This window comes from Heloderma suspectum, chromosome 7 (genome assembly GCF_057233095.1).
Source record: "Heloderma suspectum isolate Gila_16-S chromosome 7, 16-S_ref, whole genome shotgun sequence".
Classification (NCBI taxonomy): Eukaryota; Metazoa; Chordata; class Lepidosauria; order Squamata; family Helodermatidae; genus Heloderma; species Heloderma suspectum.
The window spans coordinates 68,844,315-68,864,607 of NC_139464.1; the positions used below are offsets into that span (position 1 = coordinate 68,844,315).

Sequence of the window (20,293 nt, forward strand, 5' to 3'; positions counted from 1 at the left end):
CTTTCTCGAGCCAGGTGCTCTCCAGATGTGTTGGACTATACCTCCCATAATCCATGACCCCTGGCCATGTTGGCTGGGGGAGTGGGAGTCCAACACCACCTGCACAAGGTTGAGGAAGGCTATATTCTGTGACTACACTCTTCTGGAATTTACATCATAATTTTTCTACAAGACTTTTCTTGCTAATAATCCCAGCTGAAGCTTCCCCCACCCCCGCATAGGTTATAGCATCATAAATGATAAATTACCTAGAGCTGGGAGAAGTTCTTAGTGGGGAGCAATTTAAACCATGGCTATTAGAAGATGTAAAGTTACTGCAGCGAGTGACAGCATTGCTGTTCTCCAGAGCACCATCTTGGTGTGTGCCACAAACTTGTCCATTAGTGTTCATCTTAGAGGAAGTCTCCAAAAAGTTGCAAGGAAAGTTATTGGCAGGTCCTAAGGAAGGGTAAGAAGGTGGATGTCTCAGTCCAGCAGAGCATGAAATGTCATAATATCCAACTGAAAGGAGAGAGGTGGGAAAAAATGATCATCCAAAGTTGCTACTTAATATGAACATTTTTTTTAAAATCCAGAATGCCAGGAAATTAGGACATATGCAGCCAACCTTTGGACTGTGGTGGTGAACAAGGCTCCGATCCAGAATCTGGTGGGGAATCCGGTAGCTTGTTTTGCCTAGAGTTGGATTCAAGGGACAGGGAGAGAAAGACATTTTACTGCTAAGAAAAATGTAGTTCCTTGTTGTTACAAGAAGAGATTAGTTAGATATTTCAATGCTGCATGGATAGCTTTAAAGAAGATCTGCATGGACATGAGTAGGTATGGCAGAGATATCCATAATGGAATCAAATGAGTTCAGATTTCTTTGAACCTGACTTGCAGATTCTGCAGTGGACTGGCTTTTCCCAAGCCACACAGATTCCATGGACTTGCTGTTCAGTTGTTTCTTTCTGGAACTTTATGCAAATTTGGTCATAGAAAAATATGTAAAATAAAAAAATAATAATCTGTAAATGCACATTTTCCCCATAGGCTAAAGCACAAAAATGTGCATTTGGGGGGATTTGCACATTTTCACAAATGCAAATTTGCACAAATTCTGGAAATTGGAAAAAAATCCAATTCTGTCAATGACAGAACAAAAGGCACCTGAGAATCTGTGAAACGCAGAAAGAATGGATTTAACAAAATCCGTACATCCCTAGACATGAGCCATTAAAATCGCATTCTCCATTCAAGTCAGTGGAGACTTTTAAAAAAATCTCCATTTGGGGTGGGGGGGATTTCAGGAAGCAAACAGATGGGAGGGAAAGGTTTAATCCTTCCCTCCTGGTGCACATTGCTCCTGATTTGAATTGAGGCCACGTGCACTTATTTTAAAGTTTAAAAACAAAAAAAAGGCTTAGCTACACATTGCACAATTAACATAACATGTAGTTTGACCCTCTGCAGATGCCAGCTAGGCTCAATTAACGTGTAGAGTATAACATTTCCCCTCCTCCCAAATCGATCATAATATAACAACTATTGAAGAAAAATATAATATCCTGCACAGTTATTAGGAAGATATGCATCTGGTCCATGAGGAACTGAGATAGCAGCACCATTTGTATTCTTTCCTTCTCTGTCCAAAATGGGACTATTATTACTATGGGTGCTGTCATCTTTATACTCATCACAGGCTCACAGCCTGTTAATGTCAGATATATGAATTAACATATTCAGGCCAGATCTACACCTAGTATCATACCATGATGATCCCAGCACGGTAACACTATATCCCTCTTGTGCATTTTTATACCTTGTAGGACACACAATGACATTTGTTGTGGTATTTTGGATAATGTGGAATAAGAAACAGGAAATAACACTACGATAGTGGTATATCAAATGTGCAATGTGGCCCAACAGCTATCAGTGCACCTCAGTATTGCTATAAAGCAGTAGTGTGGATCAAGCCTCAGTGTTGCCTATTGGAGGAAACTGTGATAACAGCACTACCACCATTTCAGCATTTGCAAAGCCCCATGAAACAAAAGTCCAGTACAAATTATCCCATCTCCCCCGCATGCAGCTTTTGATCAATCCCTGATTGTTTTTGGCACCATGTGTACCCTTGAAGTATTTGGCTTGGATCCTAGATAAGTAAACTTAGGGCACAATCCTATGCATGTTTGTTTATACAGGGGGGAAAGTCCTACAATTCCTAGCATTCCCCAGCAAGCTGGCTGGGGAATGCTGGGAGTGATAGGACTTTTTTCTGCCTAAACATGCATAGGGTTGTGCCATTAAGGAGGTTCATGGAAGGAAAGTTTCCCCTCCACTCCTTTCCTCTACAGCCACCCGTGCTGCCCCCCACCCCACCCCACCGCCTCCCTGGAGTATCAAAGGGACTCTACTGAACGATGTAGGATGGGGTATGGGGTGGGGCTGTAGTGAGGAGGAGGAGGTTGATTTTGTTTTCTTTCTGTAAACTTCCTTAAGTAAGCATCCCTTAGGATCCAAGCCATTAGAAAAGAAAATCTCATTTCTGCTATTTGATGCTTTGTCAAGCTATTCTGTATAGTGCTCAGCAATTGTCACTTCTCCTTGGAAAACATATTTTCAATATATCAGAGATTTTTAGTTCAACCTATTTCAGGCATGGGGCATTACTCTGAGATTTTCTGGGTGCAATTATAATATAATAGCTGAAAAGAGAAGAAAAATGCTGAGGAGAATGGCGTGCATAGCTTTCATACTTACAGGCTTCCAAATAAATCATGGTCATTCTCTATGAATTCTTCCAACATACGTGTATCCACCATTGCATTCTCCAGCGCTCCTTGCACATCTTGCCCTTTGGATTAAAAGTTCAGAATTCTGCCTGTGATTCCTCCCATAACTCCCACACAAGAGCACCAAATGAAATCACTGGCAGGGGGGGGATCTCATGTTTTGTTCTTTGACAGATCCAGGCAACCCCACACACCCATTACCCAACTGCTCTAGGGCTGTTCTACATGAGGCATTTATCGTGCACTCATAATTCATAGATGTTTACGGATTCTTTAGATGATGTCGTGACCCTCCAGTTTTGCTTCTGTATCTAACAAGCACTTTCGTTGAGTTTTTTTAGAGCAGGGAAAATATGGTATTTAGTTGTAAATGTGAAAGAAACCATTTTTTTTACTTGTGCATTTGTGCTCGTCTACTATATCACAGTGCCACCTGGAGGTTATGTAGCAGAAAAGCAGGAAAGGAAATGCTCTTCATGTAGTGCTCAGAGCTCAATTCTATGACAAAGCTGAAAGTAGACACAGTGTATTAACAGCCTTGTGTAGAACAGCCCCTAGTTTCCAAAGCGAAACCTCTTCCTTTACCTCTCCAACCTTTCTCTCCCTGGCTCCCTCTTGCTTAATGGTGCCATTAGGACAGGGCTTTGGGACAGACATCCAGGGCTACACTCAACAGAATGAAGAAGGTGGCCCTCAAAGGCAGCAAGGCTGGCTTATCACAGTACCTTCTAAAGACAGGAGGGGGCATAAGACCATCAAGTCCAGAGTCTAAAATGATGTAGCTGCCAGTGGCTAGCTCCTTAGATAGCTCCTTTAGAGTTTTGACTAATTCTGACTGAAACCCAAAGTGGATTCACCGCCCCACTGACATTGGAGCCACCAGCCTCCACTGGTAACTGCACTACTACTCTTGCTCTCTTGGCTCTAGCACTTTCCTCCACAGCCACAACCACAGAAGGAGAAGCGAATGGAGGATTACCCAGATTTTTTCAAGGTATCGGCTTTGGCGCGCTTGTGTCCGTGTAGGGCTCCACAAGCAAGTGCACCACACCAGTATAAGCCACTTCACAGAAGATACTTCCAGGGGGAGAGGGGCGGGTTGCAATGAATGTCATCTGACTGGCATGGGCTGCTCAACCAGTAAGAGAGGCTCCCCCCACTCCAGGCTCTCCCCCCGCTTTCTCCTTCAATAAAATCTTGAGTGGTTTCCTTCAGTGTCTTGCCAAAAATCACTCTCCTTGTCTCCCAGGCCCCCCCCCCCACATTAAGTACTTCCTTAAACCAACAATCATCATGGGAACACAGTGTTCCCCCTGGCTTGAAGCTGCCAAAGCTGTGAACAATCTCCTTCTCTCCACCCCCCCCCCGCATTACTTATTTCCTGAAATAAACAATCATTATAGGAACACATTGTTCTTGCTGCCCTACTGCATCAATTGAAGCTTCAAAGCTTTGACATTAAGGCTCTCTAAACTCATTATTTCGATTCATGGGAATCTCAGTAACTTGAGTTACTGAGTGTGTGTTTAGGGAACAAGCTTCATTGGCCACAATGGGAGTTACTTCTGTGTAGAAACACATGTTTGTGCTGGGGAAGACAGGGAGGGGAAACAAAGGGATGTGAAACCACCCCCCATTCTAGCTCGATACTGTGAAGGAACGAAAGTGTGAATTAGCTACTTCCAAAAGGAATTAACCAAACCAAACAAACAGCTTTGGGAAAGTGCTTTACAACCCTTAGGGAATTAATGCTTTAAAATGTGCTATTTCAATGGGGGGGGGGAGATCTCTGTAAATGCTGGTGTGTGCATTCAGGGGACAAGCCTCATTGACCACAATGGGAGTTACTTCTGAGTAGACACTACTTGGTTTGTGCTGGGAAACACAGGGATGGGAAATACCCCTTAACTGGGGTCATGGTAAAAGGCACACCCCTGGGCAGGGCTAGCATACTCAAGGTATCATAGAATAGTAGGGTTGGAAGGGGCCTACAAGGCCATCAAGTCCAACCCCCTGCTCAATGCAGGTAAATGTGGGGGTTGGGGCACACAGCAACTATACCGTGGAGAACCTGACTTGAGGAAAAGAATCAGACTTTAAGCAGTCTCAGGAAATCCAGTTTTTCCCTGAGAAGCTCCGGGGCGGCTGCTGGATGGCCGAGACGTATCCCTAACGACCTCCAAACACAGGCAGCTCAGAGTAAATCGCTCATGGAGACACCTCCCTGATCCTTGCAGGGCCCAGCTGCTTTCCTTTTCCTCCCTATCACAGCTTTTCCCAAGCATTTTTTCACCCTCATGTCCTTCCCTCATATGCCCACACTCTTGGGTTAGCCATTCCACCCCCACCCCACCCAGAATGTAAAACATCCATAGTTAGATACTAATAGCAAATTCGATTCTCCAAGTGTAGTTCTTTATGTAGCCAAAACAACACCATCTGTGCACAAAAGGAAAGTATTAGCTGGCATGGGGGGACCCCAAAGTTTGCAGAAGTACAAAAAATATTTGTGCGGGGATGGGGAAGCCCTACAAGGATAACTTCAAAAACACCTCAGGGACTGTGCATGCTCATTGGGCATAGAATAAAAAGGTAAAGGTAAAGGTGTCCCCAACCAGTCGTGTCCGACTCTAGGGTGTGGTGCTCATCCCCGTTTCATAGCTGAAGAGCCAGCACTGTCCGAAGGTGCTTCCGTGGTCATGTGGCCGGCATGACTGAACACCGAGGTGCATGGAACGCTGTCAGCATAGAATACTGACAGATTATTGCAGGGTGGTAGTGGAAAATGGTGGATAAGGGGAGTAGAATGGAGTACCCTGGAATGGGGTATGTCTGGCCTGTATCCTGAACAGGGGCACTCCACACTGCAACATTTTGTTACAGGTCCCCCTTGTAGTTATATTGAATAAACAAAATAGAAAACCCTTTCAATTTAAAATAAGGTAGGCTGCAATCCTATGCACACTTACCTGGGAATATGTCACAATTCAGTGGGGCTTACTTCTGAGTAGACATCTACTGGATTGCTCTGTTAAGGGCTTTCCAGGTTCACTCAAGCTCCCAAATGCCAGGAAATTACAGCTGTTAAGGGCTATGTCCTTAACAGATGTGTTGTTTAGGCAATATGGATATTCTATGTGGCTAGTTCCAGCCTCACCACTACCTTGGAGCTGGGTGGCTGTCAGTGGCAGAGTGGTGGACCTAAGTCCCAGATTTGTCTGTTTGCTTAAATAGACACATGGAGTCAATGCAACTGAAGCTATCATGTAACTGAAGCTACCAATCCATGTTACGAGTATCCAGCTGGCTCCCAATGCCATCCACAGGGAAAGATCGAATGGGTATGTTTTGTTTTTAGAAAGGTGAGGACAACTGGAGGAATTTTTGGTTATCAAATTGCAAGAGGCAGTGGAGGGTGGTGTCTCCAGTTTCAGAGGGGTGATGACTCTGTTCTAGGTTTTAGTTAGAACCAGCCAGAGCTCTAAGGGAGCAATCCTATGGCCACTAGACACTGTCTAGTGTCCCTCTAGCCACAGGATACGCTCTTTTCCGGGAACCAACCTCGGACCCCACACTCCGAGGTCGGTTCCTGGAAAACTGACCTCTCCCCACGTCTGCGCTGCCTCTGAGGCAGCGCGGAGAAGCCCCATCCTCCGCGCTCAGAAGAGGAGCGCGGAGCAACTGAAAAGGGGTGGGGCTGGGGGCGTTCCAGGGTGGGGAGAGCAGAGCTGTATGTATGACACATCCTATGTGTCATACACTTAGCCTCCTCTCCTGGTCGGCCCCCCGCAACTAGACAGCCAAAAATGGCTGCCTAGCGGAAAATAGCAGGGCAGGAGAGGTGCAGAGGGAACAATCCCCCCCTGCCCCTGTGACTCTCCTGCCTTGCTTTGGATAGGCGCTCGCCTCCAAGTGCGGAGGCAGCCTCCTATCTAGTCAGGATTGCTTCCTAAAGGTGCTATCCAAGGTGCTGAACCCATTTTGGTGATAGGTTGCACTACCTTGGATAGCATCTTTAGAGTTCTGGCTGGTTCTAACTAAAACCCATAATGGGATCACTGCCTCTCCGAAACTGGAGCCACCAGCATCCACTGATAGGAGGATCTCAAACTGGCAACCTGAATCAGACCCAAACAGAAAGAACAACAACAAAAATATCCCACTGTACAACTTCTTCGGACAGTGACTTGATGAAGACGTGGTATAGTCGAAATGGAATGTTTATCAGTACTCCATACTTACTGAAGTCTGAGACATGCATTTCTATTGTGTATTTTCACCCATATATTGATGTATTCTGATATACTATTTGTACGTGTAATTTCACTTTTGTATTAACATATGTTTCTATATATTCAGTGGAGAAAGTAAACATATTGTGTACATATATTGGGTCTTCATTTTGGTTTGATTGGATTCAAGTATAGTCACATTTAGAGTAGACCCATTTAAATTAATGGTGTTTAAGTCATGACTGGTTTAAGTCCCATTGATTTCAATAGGTATGCTCTAAGTCAATCTCCAGACCATATTGAGTCCCAGAATTGGGAAAAAGGCGGGATATAAATAAATATAATCATCATCGTCATATTGTTCTTTTACTATTAAGGTTTTTGGTAAAGGATTCAAAAACCATATTGAAACATCTTCTTACTATATAATGTATCATTAAACTAGGCATCCCCATACTCCAAGATATTATTTTGATATAACACATAATTTTTAAGAAGTTCTTGTCTTCTTACTCCCATCAAGCAATTTCCTGATTTTCTTGTCCGATAAAACTATTTTGCTCTTGGAATTGCTACAGATAGGGTAAATAGAAGTTTGGGCATAAACATTCATTATTCATTTAGTTGTTGTCATCGTCGTTGTTGTTGTTACTACTACTACTAAAAGGTAAATGTGACCCCTTTTGAGTCTCTGTAGTGGATTGCTGCCAAATTTGGCCAGCAAACCTGCAGTATTGGGGAAGAAGTAAAGGTTCTTTCTACATAAATGCCATGTCAAATTGCTCATTTAATTCATCACACTTAGGGACCAATCCTATGGCCACTAGTCAGTGGCTAGAGAGCCATGGGATATGTGGTTTTCCAGGAACTGACCTCAGAGCCCATGCTCCAAGGTCGGTTCCTGGAGAACTGACCTTCCCCTTGCAGGCAGCATGGAACAGCCCCATGCTCCGCACTTGGAAGAGGAGCACATAGCGGCCAAAACTGGGCATTCCGGGGGTCATTCCAGGGCAGGGAAGGCAGAAATGCCTGGACAACACATCCTATGTGTCGTCTGGCAGCTTCCTCTCCCGCTCCACCTTCCCACAGCTAGACAGCCAAAATCGGCTGTCTAGCTGCAAATGTAGGGCAGGAGAAGCATGGAGGGAACGATCCCCTCCGTGCCTCTCCTGCCCTGCATTGGGTAGGTGGTCACCTCTGAGTTTGGAGGCGGCCGCCTATCCCCATAGGATTGCACCCTTTCCACTTCAGCATTACATCACATCAACACAGCTTTTCAATCAAAGCCCATATCATTGAATGATATGGGTCGTATGATGTCATCAGCCTTCACAGAATTTACAGGGGATCCAGACATCATTGTCGTCAGCTTGTAACCATCGTGTGTTTTCACACCGTTTCTTTCACCTTTTCTCTTATTGCAGAAAATCCATTAGGAAAGAAAAGACAGAACAGCTGCACAATGGCTTCTCATTGGGAGCACTAGAAGCCCTCCATCTGGAAGCACCCTGGATCCACTGACCATCAGCCCTCCTCCAGCCAAATGCCAGGTAACTTAGAGGGTTCACCCATGGCAGCAGGAGTATCTACTCACTCAGGCCGATCTGGTCTTCTGGGGAAGATCTGTGTGTGAAGAAATGGTCCAAGGATTGCAACAATCAAAATAAATGTATTACCTAGAATGTTATTTTTGTTTCAAATGATACCCATTATTACATCGGATTTACCTTTTAAGCAGCGGCAAAGAGATAGAACGATGTTTATCTGGCAAGCGAAAAAACCAAGAGTTAAAATAAAAATTTTACGAGATGGAAAGGAAAGAGGTGGCTTGGGATTACCAGATTTTAAAACCTATTTTCCTGCCTGCTGCATGATGTGGATGAAGGAATGGGTGATGCTGAAAAAATAGAAGACTTTTAGAACTAGAAGGACATAAATTGAGATACAGGTGGCATGGTTATTTGTGGTATGATAAAACAAAAGTGAATGTAGACTTTAATAATCATTATATAAGAAGGGCTGTATTAAGAATTTGGAATAAATATAAATTAAGGTTCTATCCAAAAATACCACATTGGATATCTTCACAAGAAGCAATGCATAGAAGAGAATTTGATAGCACGCATAAATGGATAAGATATAATGATTTACTGGAACTGTCACAAGGGGAATATAAGTTAAAATCAAGGGAAAGCTTATTGGAAGAAGGTCATGTATGTCAGTGGTTTTCATATTTACAAATTAAAGAAAGGTTTAAAATAGGTGAGAAAAATGGTGGATTTGAACAAACGGAATCTGAGTTTGAAACAGCACTGTGTACAAATGATGAACATGTTATTGCTAAACTGTATAAATTACTGTTAAGGTATGAGACAGAGGATGAACAAGTAAAAGACTGTATGATAAAGTGGGCACAAAATGTTGGTCATAATATATCAATGGAAGAGTGGGAAAGTATCTGGGGAAAAGATTTAAAATTTACTTTATGCACAAGTCTTAAAGAGAATTTTTATAAGATGATGTATAGATGGTATAGGTCACCATTTAAATTGTCTAAAATGTATAAAGGTGTTTCTGGAAAATGTTGGAAATGTAAAGACCAAGAGGGAACAATTTATCATTTACGGTGGACTTGTAGAAAAGCTAAAACATTTTGGAAACAAATACAGTCTTTAGCTCAAAGAATATTAAAGACTACTATAGAATTAAAGCCAGAAACTTTTTTATTGGGACTAACAGATAAACACGTAAACGAGAAGGGGGGGAACCCTCTTTCTCTACATGACAACGGCTGCAAGGTTATTGTATGCACAAAAGTGGAAGAATGAAACAATACCAACTGTGAGCGAGTGGATCATGAAAATGATGGAGCTGGCAGAGATGGCAAAACTTACTATTATAATTAAAGAAGGATCAACAACTAAATTTATGTTAGATTGGAAAGCTTTTATAGGATTTGTACAAGAAACAGAGAAAAACGATATCTATGTATGTGGATTTTGAACTTTGAGATGGTTAATTCTCTTTTTATGTTGTTGCTGTTAAAATTAGGAGAGAAATGAGATAATGTCTGTGAACTCAACGCATGATATACAACTAAGATAAGAACTAGAGAATAATAATAAGCATTTGTTGTGTAAGGGGAGTGAAAGGTAGATAGCTTATAATCTTAAGAAATATTTTTGTGTATGTGTATTGTTGTTGTGTTTATGTTGTTGTTGTGTTTTGTTTTTCTTTTTTTAAAAAAAATAAAAATTATTACATCAAAAAAAGGAGAAAGAAATGGTCCAAGGTGGCACAATTGAGGGGGGGGGGATATCTTTACAATGGGCAACAATGCTTGTTAGTTAATTGTTTGGACCAGTAGGAGGTGACAGTCATGATAATCTTTCTGTCCTTGCTGACTAATCCTTCTCTCTGGTAAATAAGGGGTTAACTTGCTTAACCTGTCTTTGCCCTTTTCTGCTCCTATGTCTTGACCACTTCCCTTCTTATTTCACCTCCTCCTTTTTTCTGCTCCATCTGCAATGAGGTGCTGTTTTATTTACCAGCAGCTGAGATGATTATGTTGAATATGAGCCAACAATGTGATGTGGCTGCAAAAAAGGCAAATGCTCTTTTGGGCTGCACAGGAATAGCTTCCAAATCCCGTGAAGTACTAGTTCCCCTCTATTCACAGCACTGGTTAGGCCTCATCTGGAGTACTGTGTCCAGTTCTGGGTGCCACACTTTACGAAGGATGCAGACAAACTGGAGAGGGTTCAGAGGAGGGCAATGAAGATGATCAGGGGCCTGGAAACAAAGCCCTGTGAGGAGAGATGGAAAGAACTGGGTATGTTTAGCCTTGAGAAGAGAAGACTGAGGGGTGATATGATAGCGCTCTTCAAGTACTTGGAAGGTTGTCACAGAGAGGAAGGCCAGGATCTCTTATCGATCATCCCAGAATGCAGGACACGGAACAACGGGCTCAAGTTACAGGAAGCCAGATTCCGGCTGAACATCAGGAAAAATTTCCTGAATGTTAGAGCAATAAGACAATGGAACCCATTACTTAGGGAGGTAGTGAGCTCTCCCAGACTGGAGGCATTCAAGATGAAGCTGGACAGACATTTGTTAGGGATGCTTTTACTTGGATTCTTGCATTCCTGCACTGAGCAGGGGACTCGATGGTCTTATAGGCCCCTTCAAACCCTACTATTCTATGATTCTATGTATGTTCCCTTTTTATTTTGAATAAAGTTTTTTTATCCTTCTTCACCTTGACTATAAGTCTTAACAGACTGTTTATTGCAACTGCTATCTGAAGATTTATCGAACTATTCCCACGTTCCCACTAGACAAAAATAAGAAAATAACTTCATGTGCTGAAAATGCAGCCTTCTGTAGTTCAGTCATTCAACCACACCAGGGACAGGCAGACTTTGTTTTTTTCACTTAAGGTCCACCAAATACTGCAAAATAGTGGCTGTGGGGTGTCGGTATGTTTGTGCCTGTGTGTGGTAGATATACTCTTAGCCAGTGGAGGCTGGTGGCTCTGATGTCAGTGGGGCATTAAATGTGCTCTGGGTTTCAGTCAGAACCAGTCAGAACTCTAAAGAAGCTGTCCAAGGTGTTTTGCTTCACCTCGCAAAGCACCTTGGATAGCTCCTCTGGAGTTCTGACTGGACTGAAACCTGGAACGGATTCACCGCCCTACTGACATTGGAGCCACCAGCCTCCACTGCTCTTAGGGCGCTTCCAGATAGAAGGGTCCTAGTGTTATCGTTCAGAAGGCTTTGCGCAGCTCCTCCACCTTTTTCTCCTTAACAGACATTCTGGGGTAACAGAAAAGGCGGAAGAACCAGAGGGAGAACCTGGGAGGGTAACAACGGGAAGACAACGTTGTGTATGCCCCCAATAAAATTCTGTGAATGAAATAGAGCAATGGCAGGATAAAAGCCTTGCCTGGAAGCATTTTCAGAATTAAGGAACAAGGGTGCCTCTGAGCACATGCTCAGCCCAGGACACTGCTTTTTGTGCAAGAGTTGAGCTCACAGTCCCCACCCCCACCCCCCCAGCTCTCTCCCATCTCAACAGCTAAATTTAGAAGGGACGGGAGCTTTTTTGTTGCTGTTGCTGTTGCTGTTAAACAGTTGGGAGTCAGAAACCCTTGGTGATCTATGGCAAATCACCCAGAGAACTGCCAGTAGATCCCAATCTTCCTTCTGCCCACACCTGATTTACAGTAACACCTGTGGGACACGTTTTATGCTTTGACAACTCTAAGTCTTGAAAAATGTTACCTCCCTGCTGTGTTACCCAGAGGATCCACAGAATAATCCTTAGATGTCTAATATGCAAGCTTTGGGCTATGTTGATCACACTTTCAAGATTTTAGAATATCTTCCTTATAAAGTGTTTCCTCCCTCTACATTTCCTTGAATTTCTTAAACAGAAGCCAGCTATTAGGAGTGGAATTGGAGCAGACCATTTGCGTGTGTGTGTGTTTGCGTGCTGCAAATACACTTCTAATGTGAAAGCTCCGGACTTTGTCCTTCAGTTGCTAAGTAACTAAACAGTTATAAATTAATCTTATGATTCTTAAATCTATGGAAGCAAAGTTATGTTTTCAAAAGCACACTGAAGAGCTCTTCAAAGAATAACTAGCTGAACTTCCTAAGGAATAATGAAAGCATGTGCAAGTTGGGACGGAGGTGGAAAACCCTCTGCCCTCCCTCCCCTATCTGTATTTCCATGGGGATATCATGTTGAAGACCACATGAAAAAAGCTCCTATTGGCACCAAAATGGGAGCTTTCCCACCTAAGTGTAATTGCCATAGGGAGATGATGGGGAGTGGTGTCACAGCACATGCAGAGGTTTGCCCTTCCCACCCCATCTGCAGCCCCATTGAGTATTATTCCCTGCATAGTGGTGAGGCTGAGGAGGGAAGGTTGTAGACTAGATTCAAAGTTGTCATGAACCAGCAGTGGTCACTCCCCCCCCCCCGAATTAGAAGAGGTGGAGTCCCACCTCTGGCATAGATTCATTGGGCAAATTAGGAAAATACTTCTTTCAGCCTCTGCTTCCCCCTTGTTAAATGGGGATTATAGCAACACACTTCATGGGGTTGTTGTACATTATAGAGATTATGAAACATTTTGCTAATTAAGGGCGCAATCCTATGCAGATAGGCAGCTGCCTCGGAGCTGACCGCCTATCCAGTGCAGGGCGGGAGAAGCGTGGGGGGGATCATTCCCTCCGTGCTTCTGCTGCCCTGCATTTTCTGCTAGACATGGGACAGTGGAGGAGGCTGACGGACAATACATAGGATGTGTCGTAAAGGCATTTCTGCCCTCCTCGCCCCGGCACGCCCCGTTTCAGCTGCTCCACACTCCTTTTCTGAGCGCTGGGGCTTCTCTGCGCTGCCTGCGAGGCAGCACGGAACAGGGGGAAGGTTGGTTCTCCAGGAACCAACCTCACTGCGCAGGCTCCTAGGTCATTTCCCGGAAAACAAAATATCCTATGGCCACCTAGCTGCTGACTAGCGGCCATAGGATTGTTCCCTAAAAGCACTACATAAAATGACGAGTAGTAGAAATGCATGTTACAAGTAAGGGAGATGGCATGGCTAAAATAATGCTCGATTACATACCCTGTTATCATTTGCTTCTCTCCCAGCAAATGTTATCATTTGCTTCTCTCCCTCTCCAGTTCTATACAAGCTAAGACAGCACATTCTACTATAGCAGATGACAGGAGGCTATGCAGACGGGGTGGGAATGTATGAGTTCTTGGGAGGAAAGAGTTACACACACACACACACACACACACACACAACCTTTATGGCCATTACCACTTATGAACCTTTGTACATTACACTGACTAAGCAAGGAGGTGAATGTTACAACAGCTGTTGAGACTGCCCCTTTACTCCTTTACCAGTGCCACATCTGAACAATGCAGTCATAACAACTAAGGTGGCCTCCAAAACCAAAAGGGAAATAATTGTCCAAACCAGCTTTCCTTCTGGTCCTCCAGATGTGTTGGACAAGAACTCCCATCATCCCAGTATGCTGCTTGGGGCTGATGGGTGTTGTAGTCTGACATATCTAGAGGACACCAGGTTGGGGGAAACCTGGTCTGGTCCTACATAGGGCCTGCTATTAAGAAGACCAATGAACAAAGCAAAGAATATCTTGCCAGAAGTAAGAGGCCTACATTTTTTGAGGCTGAAAACAACCCTCCTAAACACCTAGAGCAGAAGCGGAGAACCTCTTTCAACCCAAGGGTCTAATTCCATTTTGGAGAAGCTCTTGGGCACTGCATTCCAGTGGGGGGTGGGGCCAAAGGCAAAAGGAGGGTTGGTCCTGCCAAGAATACCGGCATATTTTAGCTTAAAACTCTTACTGCCAATAAGCCTTAGGAGAGACATTTCAACCTTTTAGAAAGGGGAGAACTTGCACAAAAGCTGGTTAAGGAAAAGGGGATGGTATCAAGGGGAGGAGGTGTGGCCTCCTGGGGAACTCTGGGGGACCAGATATGCCCCCAGGCTTGAGGTTCCACACCCCTGACCTAGAAGTTTCTCTATCAACAACAAGAAATGCTGATGGTGGAGAACTGCTATAGAACGGATCATTTCCAAGAGGATAATATCTAATGCAGCCTGAAAGAGCTTCCTATCAAAGATAGTCTCAAAAAGGTCTGCCTACCTATATACCCTCCCTACTTTTAAAGTGGTTGTTTAAATGGAGACTCAAAAGCCCTATGCTGCCTTTAAGAGCTCATTCCAAACTCCTTTAGTCTGCATGGTAGCCCTGATCTCCTCATAATATTTTCCCTTTTTTTATCCTGTTGAAATTGATGAATACTGGCCACGATCCAACAAGACACTTCAGGGGCACAGAAAGGCAGAGGCTAGGAATTGAAGGCAGCAAGACAATGGAAACAGAACCTAAAGAAAAGTGAACTAATGTCTATTGATTGGATTTTCATGAGAGAAGAGCTCCTACTATTGATGTGTGAAGCTGTACCCTTCTCTTAGATTTGGATCTAGTAAATGCTCATAGGTCTGTAACTTCAAGGTTAGATTTCTGCAATGCATCATTATGTGGGACCATCCTTGATGATTGTTTGTAAGCTTCAGCTGATGTGGAGAGACTCTTGCTGGAGGGGAAGGTTGTGGGAAACACATTACACCAGCACTTCAACATAGTTACTGGCTTCTGGACTCAATTAAAGCTGTAGGCTCTGACATATAAAGCTCCAAATAGCCTTGTCACTTCCATTTTCCATCACAAGTTTCTAAGGTGGGCCTAGGGGGGCAGGTGTCCTCTTGTATGGGGGGCAGTCCTCTATTTGAAGGGCTGCCAGAAGACCGTCCTCTGTTTGAAGGCATCCTCCATTTCAAGGGATGCCCTGACCAATTCCAGCTTAAAGATAAAGAACCCTAAGAATTGTTGTCCATCAACAGTGATGACCTGGACAGCAGACTGAGCAGGCAGGCACAAAGATCACCTGATCACAGTCTTCCCCAATATGGTGAGGTCTGCTGATTTTTTTATTTAAATGATATTTCTAAAATTGCATCTACGTATAAATATGCAAATGTCGTGCAAATCACTGCCGTCTTTTGGGGGGTGATTTCCTCTCTTTTGCCGATTCATTCAGTAGCAACCCTAGGTGGGCCCTGTTATGTTAACCATCTTTGTACCAAGTTCAGCTATAAAGCTGAGATGGCTGCCCCTGAGTTAAGGAACTACCTTCATCTGTAGACATGCTGAAGCATAAGTGTGAGGACCTCCTAATAGTAGCATAAATACACTGTTTGGGGTGGCTTCCAGGAGCCAGGGATGAGATAGGAGCAGACTTCAGTGTATCTGTAGGGGCATTATGCTTTTACCATGGGGTTATCCATCCCACGCCTTCAAGAAGAGGTGATGACAAACCAATTTCATTCTCTCCAAATTTCGGGGGGGGGGGGGATATAACATTCCATATTGTTCCACCGTACAAAGCTGGGTAGCTTGGGTTTCTCTCTATGTATTTTGACTTCATTCAGATGATTGGATGGGGGTTGGACTCGATGGTCTTATAGGCCCCTTTCAACCCTACTATTCTATGATTCTGTGATTAAAATGATGCTGCTTTGCTTTGGACAAAACCTAGATAATTAAAATTTAGGGCCAGCCCACACACGATGTGTATCATTTGATCTCTCATCACTCAACAATGCACAGCTGGCTGTATAAACTCTATTAAGAAGAATTGTGTTTGGGGCAATATGAAAATTCTTCTTTAAGTGGTTCACAGAGAGAAGAATGTAAATGTTTGGTACATATATTCAGTTGTATTTTTGATAACAAATACATAGATGGATTAACAAATTCAAGCACTGGGCTACCCTTACATCCAGAAGTGATCTTTGTGTACGGAATATAAATAACCTTTTTATTTATTTGCAGCAGCAAAAATATTAGATGCCCAATACTAGAAACAAAATGATCTTATATGTCTATAGCTTGCAAAACATGATATATGGCTACTATTATAAAGTTGACATATGACTAGATTTGAGGAAGGTTTTGGTTAATATATGAAATGACATCAGAAGATAACTTTAGGTTCTCTTAAAAGGATGAACAGTAAGTTTGCCTTAATGTTGATTTAAATATTTTGCATGTAGATTTTTTTAACCCTTACTGTGATTTTGGCTCTTCCACACATGTGAAGTTGGATCAATTCATCAAAACTCCACTTGGCTATGAAGTTCACTGGATGGCCTTGGGGGCCACTCACTATCTCTCAGCCAAACCTACCTTACAGGGTTGTTGTGCAGTAGAGACATGTATGCCACCAATTTTGGAATTCCCTCACCAGAATGCACCAACACTACTAGTCTTTAGGCAAGACAGAAATACTTTTTTTTTTTAAATTCACTCAGGTATTTGCTTATTTTGAGGGTTTATTTCAGGAGTACAGAACTGTTCCAGCCCCAGGTGCTGGATTTGGTCCATGGTCTCCCTCTGGGGGTCAGATGACATCAGGGGCAGGCCCTTCCCTTCTGAAGCCCTACCCACTGATAACAGAGGGGGGCCCTTTATCCATGCAGAGAAGCATGGAGTAATTACTTTTATCTGTTACTTTTACCTTTGTTTTGTATTTAATTGTATTGTTTGTTTCTATGCTTCGTACACCACCCTAAAATCCAATATAAAGGATAGTATAGAAGTGTTTTAAAGGAAAGGCAGGATAAAAATGTAATAAATAAGTTTCTGCTCAGTATGTGTAACCCAGCTATAGACAACATAGTACCCTCCAGATGTTTTGGACTACAACTCCCACAAGCCCAGCCAGCATGCCCAATGGTCAGGTAGTATGAGAGCTCACTAGGTGACTTTGGGCCAGTCACTGACTCTCAGCCTAACCCACCTCACAGAGCTGAAGACAACCATGTAAGCTGCCTTGGGTTCCTTGCAAGAAGTAGAAAAGGTGGAATAGAAATGTAATAATAAGTAAGTCAAACAAACTAAGGGTCAGTGAGACAAGGGGACACATGAAAAATGAAATGAAACTGAAATGGTGTGCCAACAAAATGCTATATTTCTTTAGCCACAGACTCTTACCTTCAAAGAACTGTTGCAGGGCCTCATTTTCATCCACCACATCCATGGGCAAACAAAGAAAAAAGCAGTTTCTGCACACTCCGAAATGTGGAGCGTTCAGACTTCCTGAACTAGTTATGACAACTACGCTTTTCCAGAAGGATGCAAGTGTGTCCAAAAATCCATGGTCTCATTCTTCCAGAAGAAACACTGGCTGCCACAGAGAAGTCAGTACTTCACAAATGAGCTCCTGATTAACTTGGAGAGTTTCTATATGAAAAGATGCTGCCACAATTTGAGAATAAAAATTACATGCAACATTCTCCCTTTACTACAGCTGCAGACTACAGCAACGACTTGTTTCCTTCCTTGTTTTAAGGACCTTTACCCTCTAATTCACATTACTATGCAACATATGTGCAATTAAGAAATCAACAAGGGTTGCTTATCTCCTTACCGTCCTTTCCCCTCATGAGTTTATGTGTAACTAAGTGAATGCTACATATGAATAAAGGACAAGAATTTTTAAATCCTTGTTTGAAATGCAGCTATGAGCCATAGTTCAAATGCAAAGAGCCAGAGAGTTCCAGTGGCCTGTTTTGTATGTAACACCCATCTAGAGTATGGGTTGCCCCTGAATCTTGGGTTGTTTTGTGCGAACCCTGTGCTATAGTTTAACTATGGATTGTTAACAATGGATTGTTAACCACAAACAACCCAGGAAGAGAGCCCATGGTTCGTTGTTGGGTTGTGAACTCTGGGAGGTTCAAAGTTAGCAACCCACAGTTAAACCAAAGTGCAGGGTTCACACGTAATGACAACCCACAATTCAACAACAACCCATACTCAAAGTTGATGTTACGTGTGAACTAGGCCTTACTCAATCCATACTCTGGGTTATCGTTACATGCTAACCAGGTCAGTATCTTTGTTAACCTGGAAAAACACACATATACCTGTTTTAACAGGTAAAATAAGCAATGAAGCAGCAGGCAGATTTAATTCCAGTAGACATTTTTGTTTTTTGCGAGATGAGCTCACATTTTAGCTCCATATGTTTCTCGGCTGACCCCTCATAGGTTTTAATAATGGCCGAAATTGAAAAGTGAAACTTTTCTATTGACATACAGATAGGAACTCCAGGAACCAGACCCAGCTTACCTTGAAGTACACCTAGACAGGCCCTGGGAGGGGCAGGAAGAGAAAGAAAAAGGAATGTGGTAGCAGAAAGCCTTGAGAGCCACACTGGAGAGTCAGTGGCAAGGGACTCCACCATGGCAGCAAGACTACCTCAAGAGGACTGGCATGAAAAAGTTGATGCGCATGTTTGAGGACAAACCTACCAGGGGTGCTTCCAGGCAGATGGCTCCTAGTGCTATCAAAAGGCATTGTGCAGCTATTCTGTCCTTCCCTCCTTAATGGATATTTTGTAGTAAGAAAAAAAGGAAGAAACAGTGAGAAAACACAGGCGGGTTACAAACGCATGATGACCTCTGGAACCCCCATAAAATTCCATGAATGAGGCAGGGCAATTGCACAATAAAAACCTTGTCTGGAAGCAGCCTGGGAAGAATAGATGTGGTGGCAATGACAGATTGTGGGGGTGGGGGAGGTAGCACCATCTCACTGCAACATAAAGGCACTCACAACAGAGAAGGCAGCGGTTTCATGACTAATTCCACTTCTCCAAGTATCGTAGGAAGAAGGCAGAAAGCTCCACAGTCCATCAGAATTTCTCACTGACAAGGAGCAAGCCTGTTAACTGTGCAGGTTTTTATTTTACAATGCAGTGGTGGTGGTGGGGGGATTTTATTATGCTTCCCACCACCACCTGCACAACCTGCGATGTGCCAAGTCCAGTGTAGTAGCCTACATCAGCCATATATTATGGCCTGCCATGTCCTCGCTGCTAGTCTTGCGAAGTACTTGAGACTGACAAAGCAAGGGTGTTGTCAAGTACTTGGCAAGCCCCCAGTATTTGGCTTGGAGCGTCACGCACCGTGCAGGCCTGTTAGAGGAATGGAGAAAGATAAATGCTGTCTACAAATATCAGAATTAGAAAAGCTCACAGACATCCATGTTGGAAATATATGAGAGGAATCAGCAATTCTGAAACCAGTGTTATTAAGAGTTAAATATATTCTGCAGTAGAAATTGCGGTGGCTGAGGAAAAGAACTATGAATGAACTTCATAGTTCTTAGACCATCACTACTAACAGCAGCATGTTATATAAATACAGCAACTTTGGGTGGAGTCTATTGGTTAGAGTTGTTGCGTAAAATCATATAATCCCATTCAACCTCTTTATTGGTTGAATGGGTTTTGAATGAAGATAAGTTACCAGAAGGAACGTGGAAGGTTAAAAGGCCAAAGAATTAGAAAAAACAAGGTATGTGTCTATGAAAAGCTGAAGGGGAACATAAAACAACAAGATGCAGTTGATCAGTGGAGTTTGGAAGAGAACAATGGACAAAGAAACTTCTAAGATAAACCTGGAGCCTGAGGCAAAGGTCATATGAGTGCCAGCAGGTGAGGTGGGGGTCAAGACCTTTGAAGGAAAGGTGATGTCCTTTCGCATCACAAGGAATTTCCAAATAGATATGATGAGCCCAATTCATGTACAACCAGGACAGGTAGTCAACAGGTGTATTTTTGCACATCATGCAAAGGCTTGGGAAAAGAGTATTTAAGATACATCAAA

The 20,293-nt window shown here is 43.2% G+C and overlaps 1 protein-coding gene across 4 annotated transcripts in view; it reads right to left on the reverse strand.

Moving 5' to 3' along the window:
* MYRFL (myelin regulatory factor like) overlaps positions 1 to 17,984 on the reverse strand; it is a 69,935-nt gene extending 51,951 nt beyond the window's left edge. For 2 of the 4 annotated variants that reach the window (XM_084810504.1, XM_084810503.1), the window contains exons 1-4: positions 17,613 to 17,974; positions 2,746 to 2,839; positions 608 to 675; positions 249 to 501 (exon numbers count right to left, since the gene is read on the reverse strand). In XM_084810504.1, coding sequence (XP_084666630.1) covers positions 249 to 501; positions 608 to 675; positions 2,746 to 2,839; positions 17,613 to 17,658 — 461 coding nt within the window. In that variant the 5' untranslated portion in view covers positions 17,659 to 17,974. Of the gene's footprint in view, positions 1 to 248; positions 502 to 607; positions 676 to 2,745; positions 2,840 to 17,612 lie in introns of all 4 variants that reach the window. The other 2 variants (XM_084810505.1, XM_084810506.1) reach the window with 2 other exon arrangements.
* Positions 17,985 to 20,293: the final 2,309 nt, after the last annotated feature.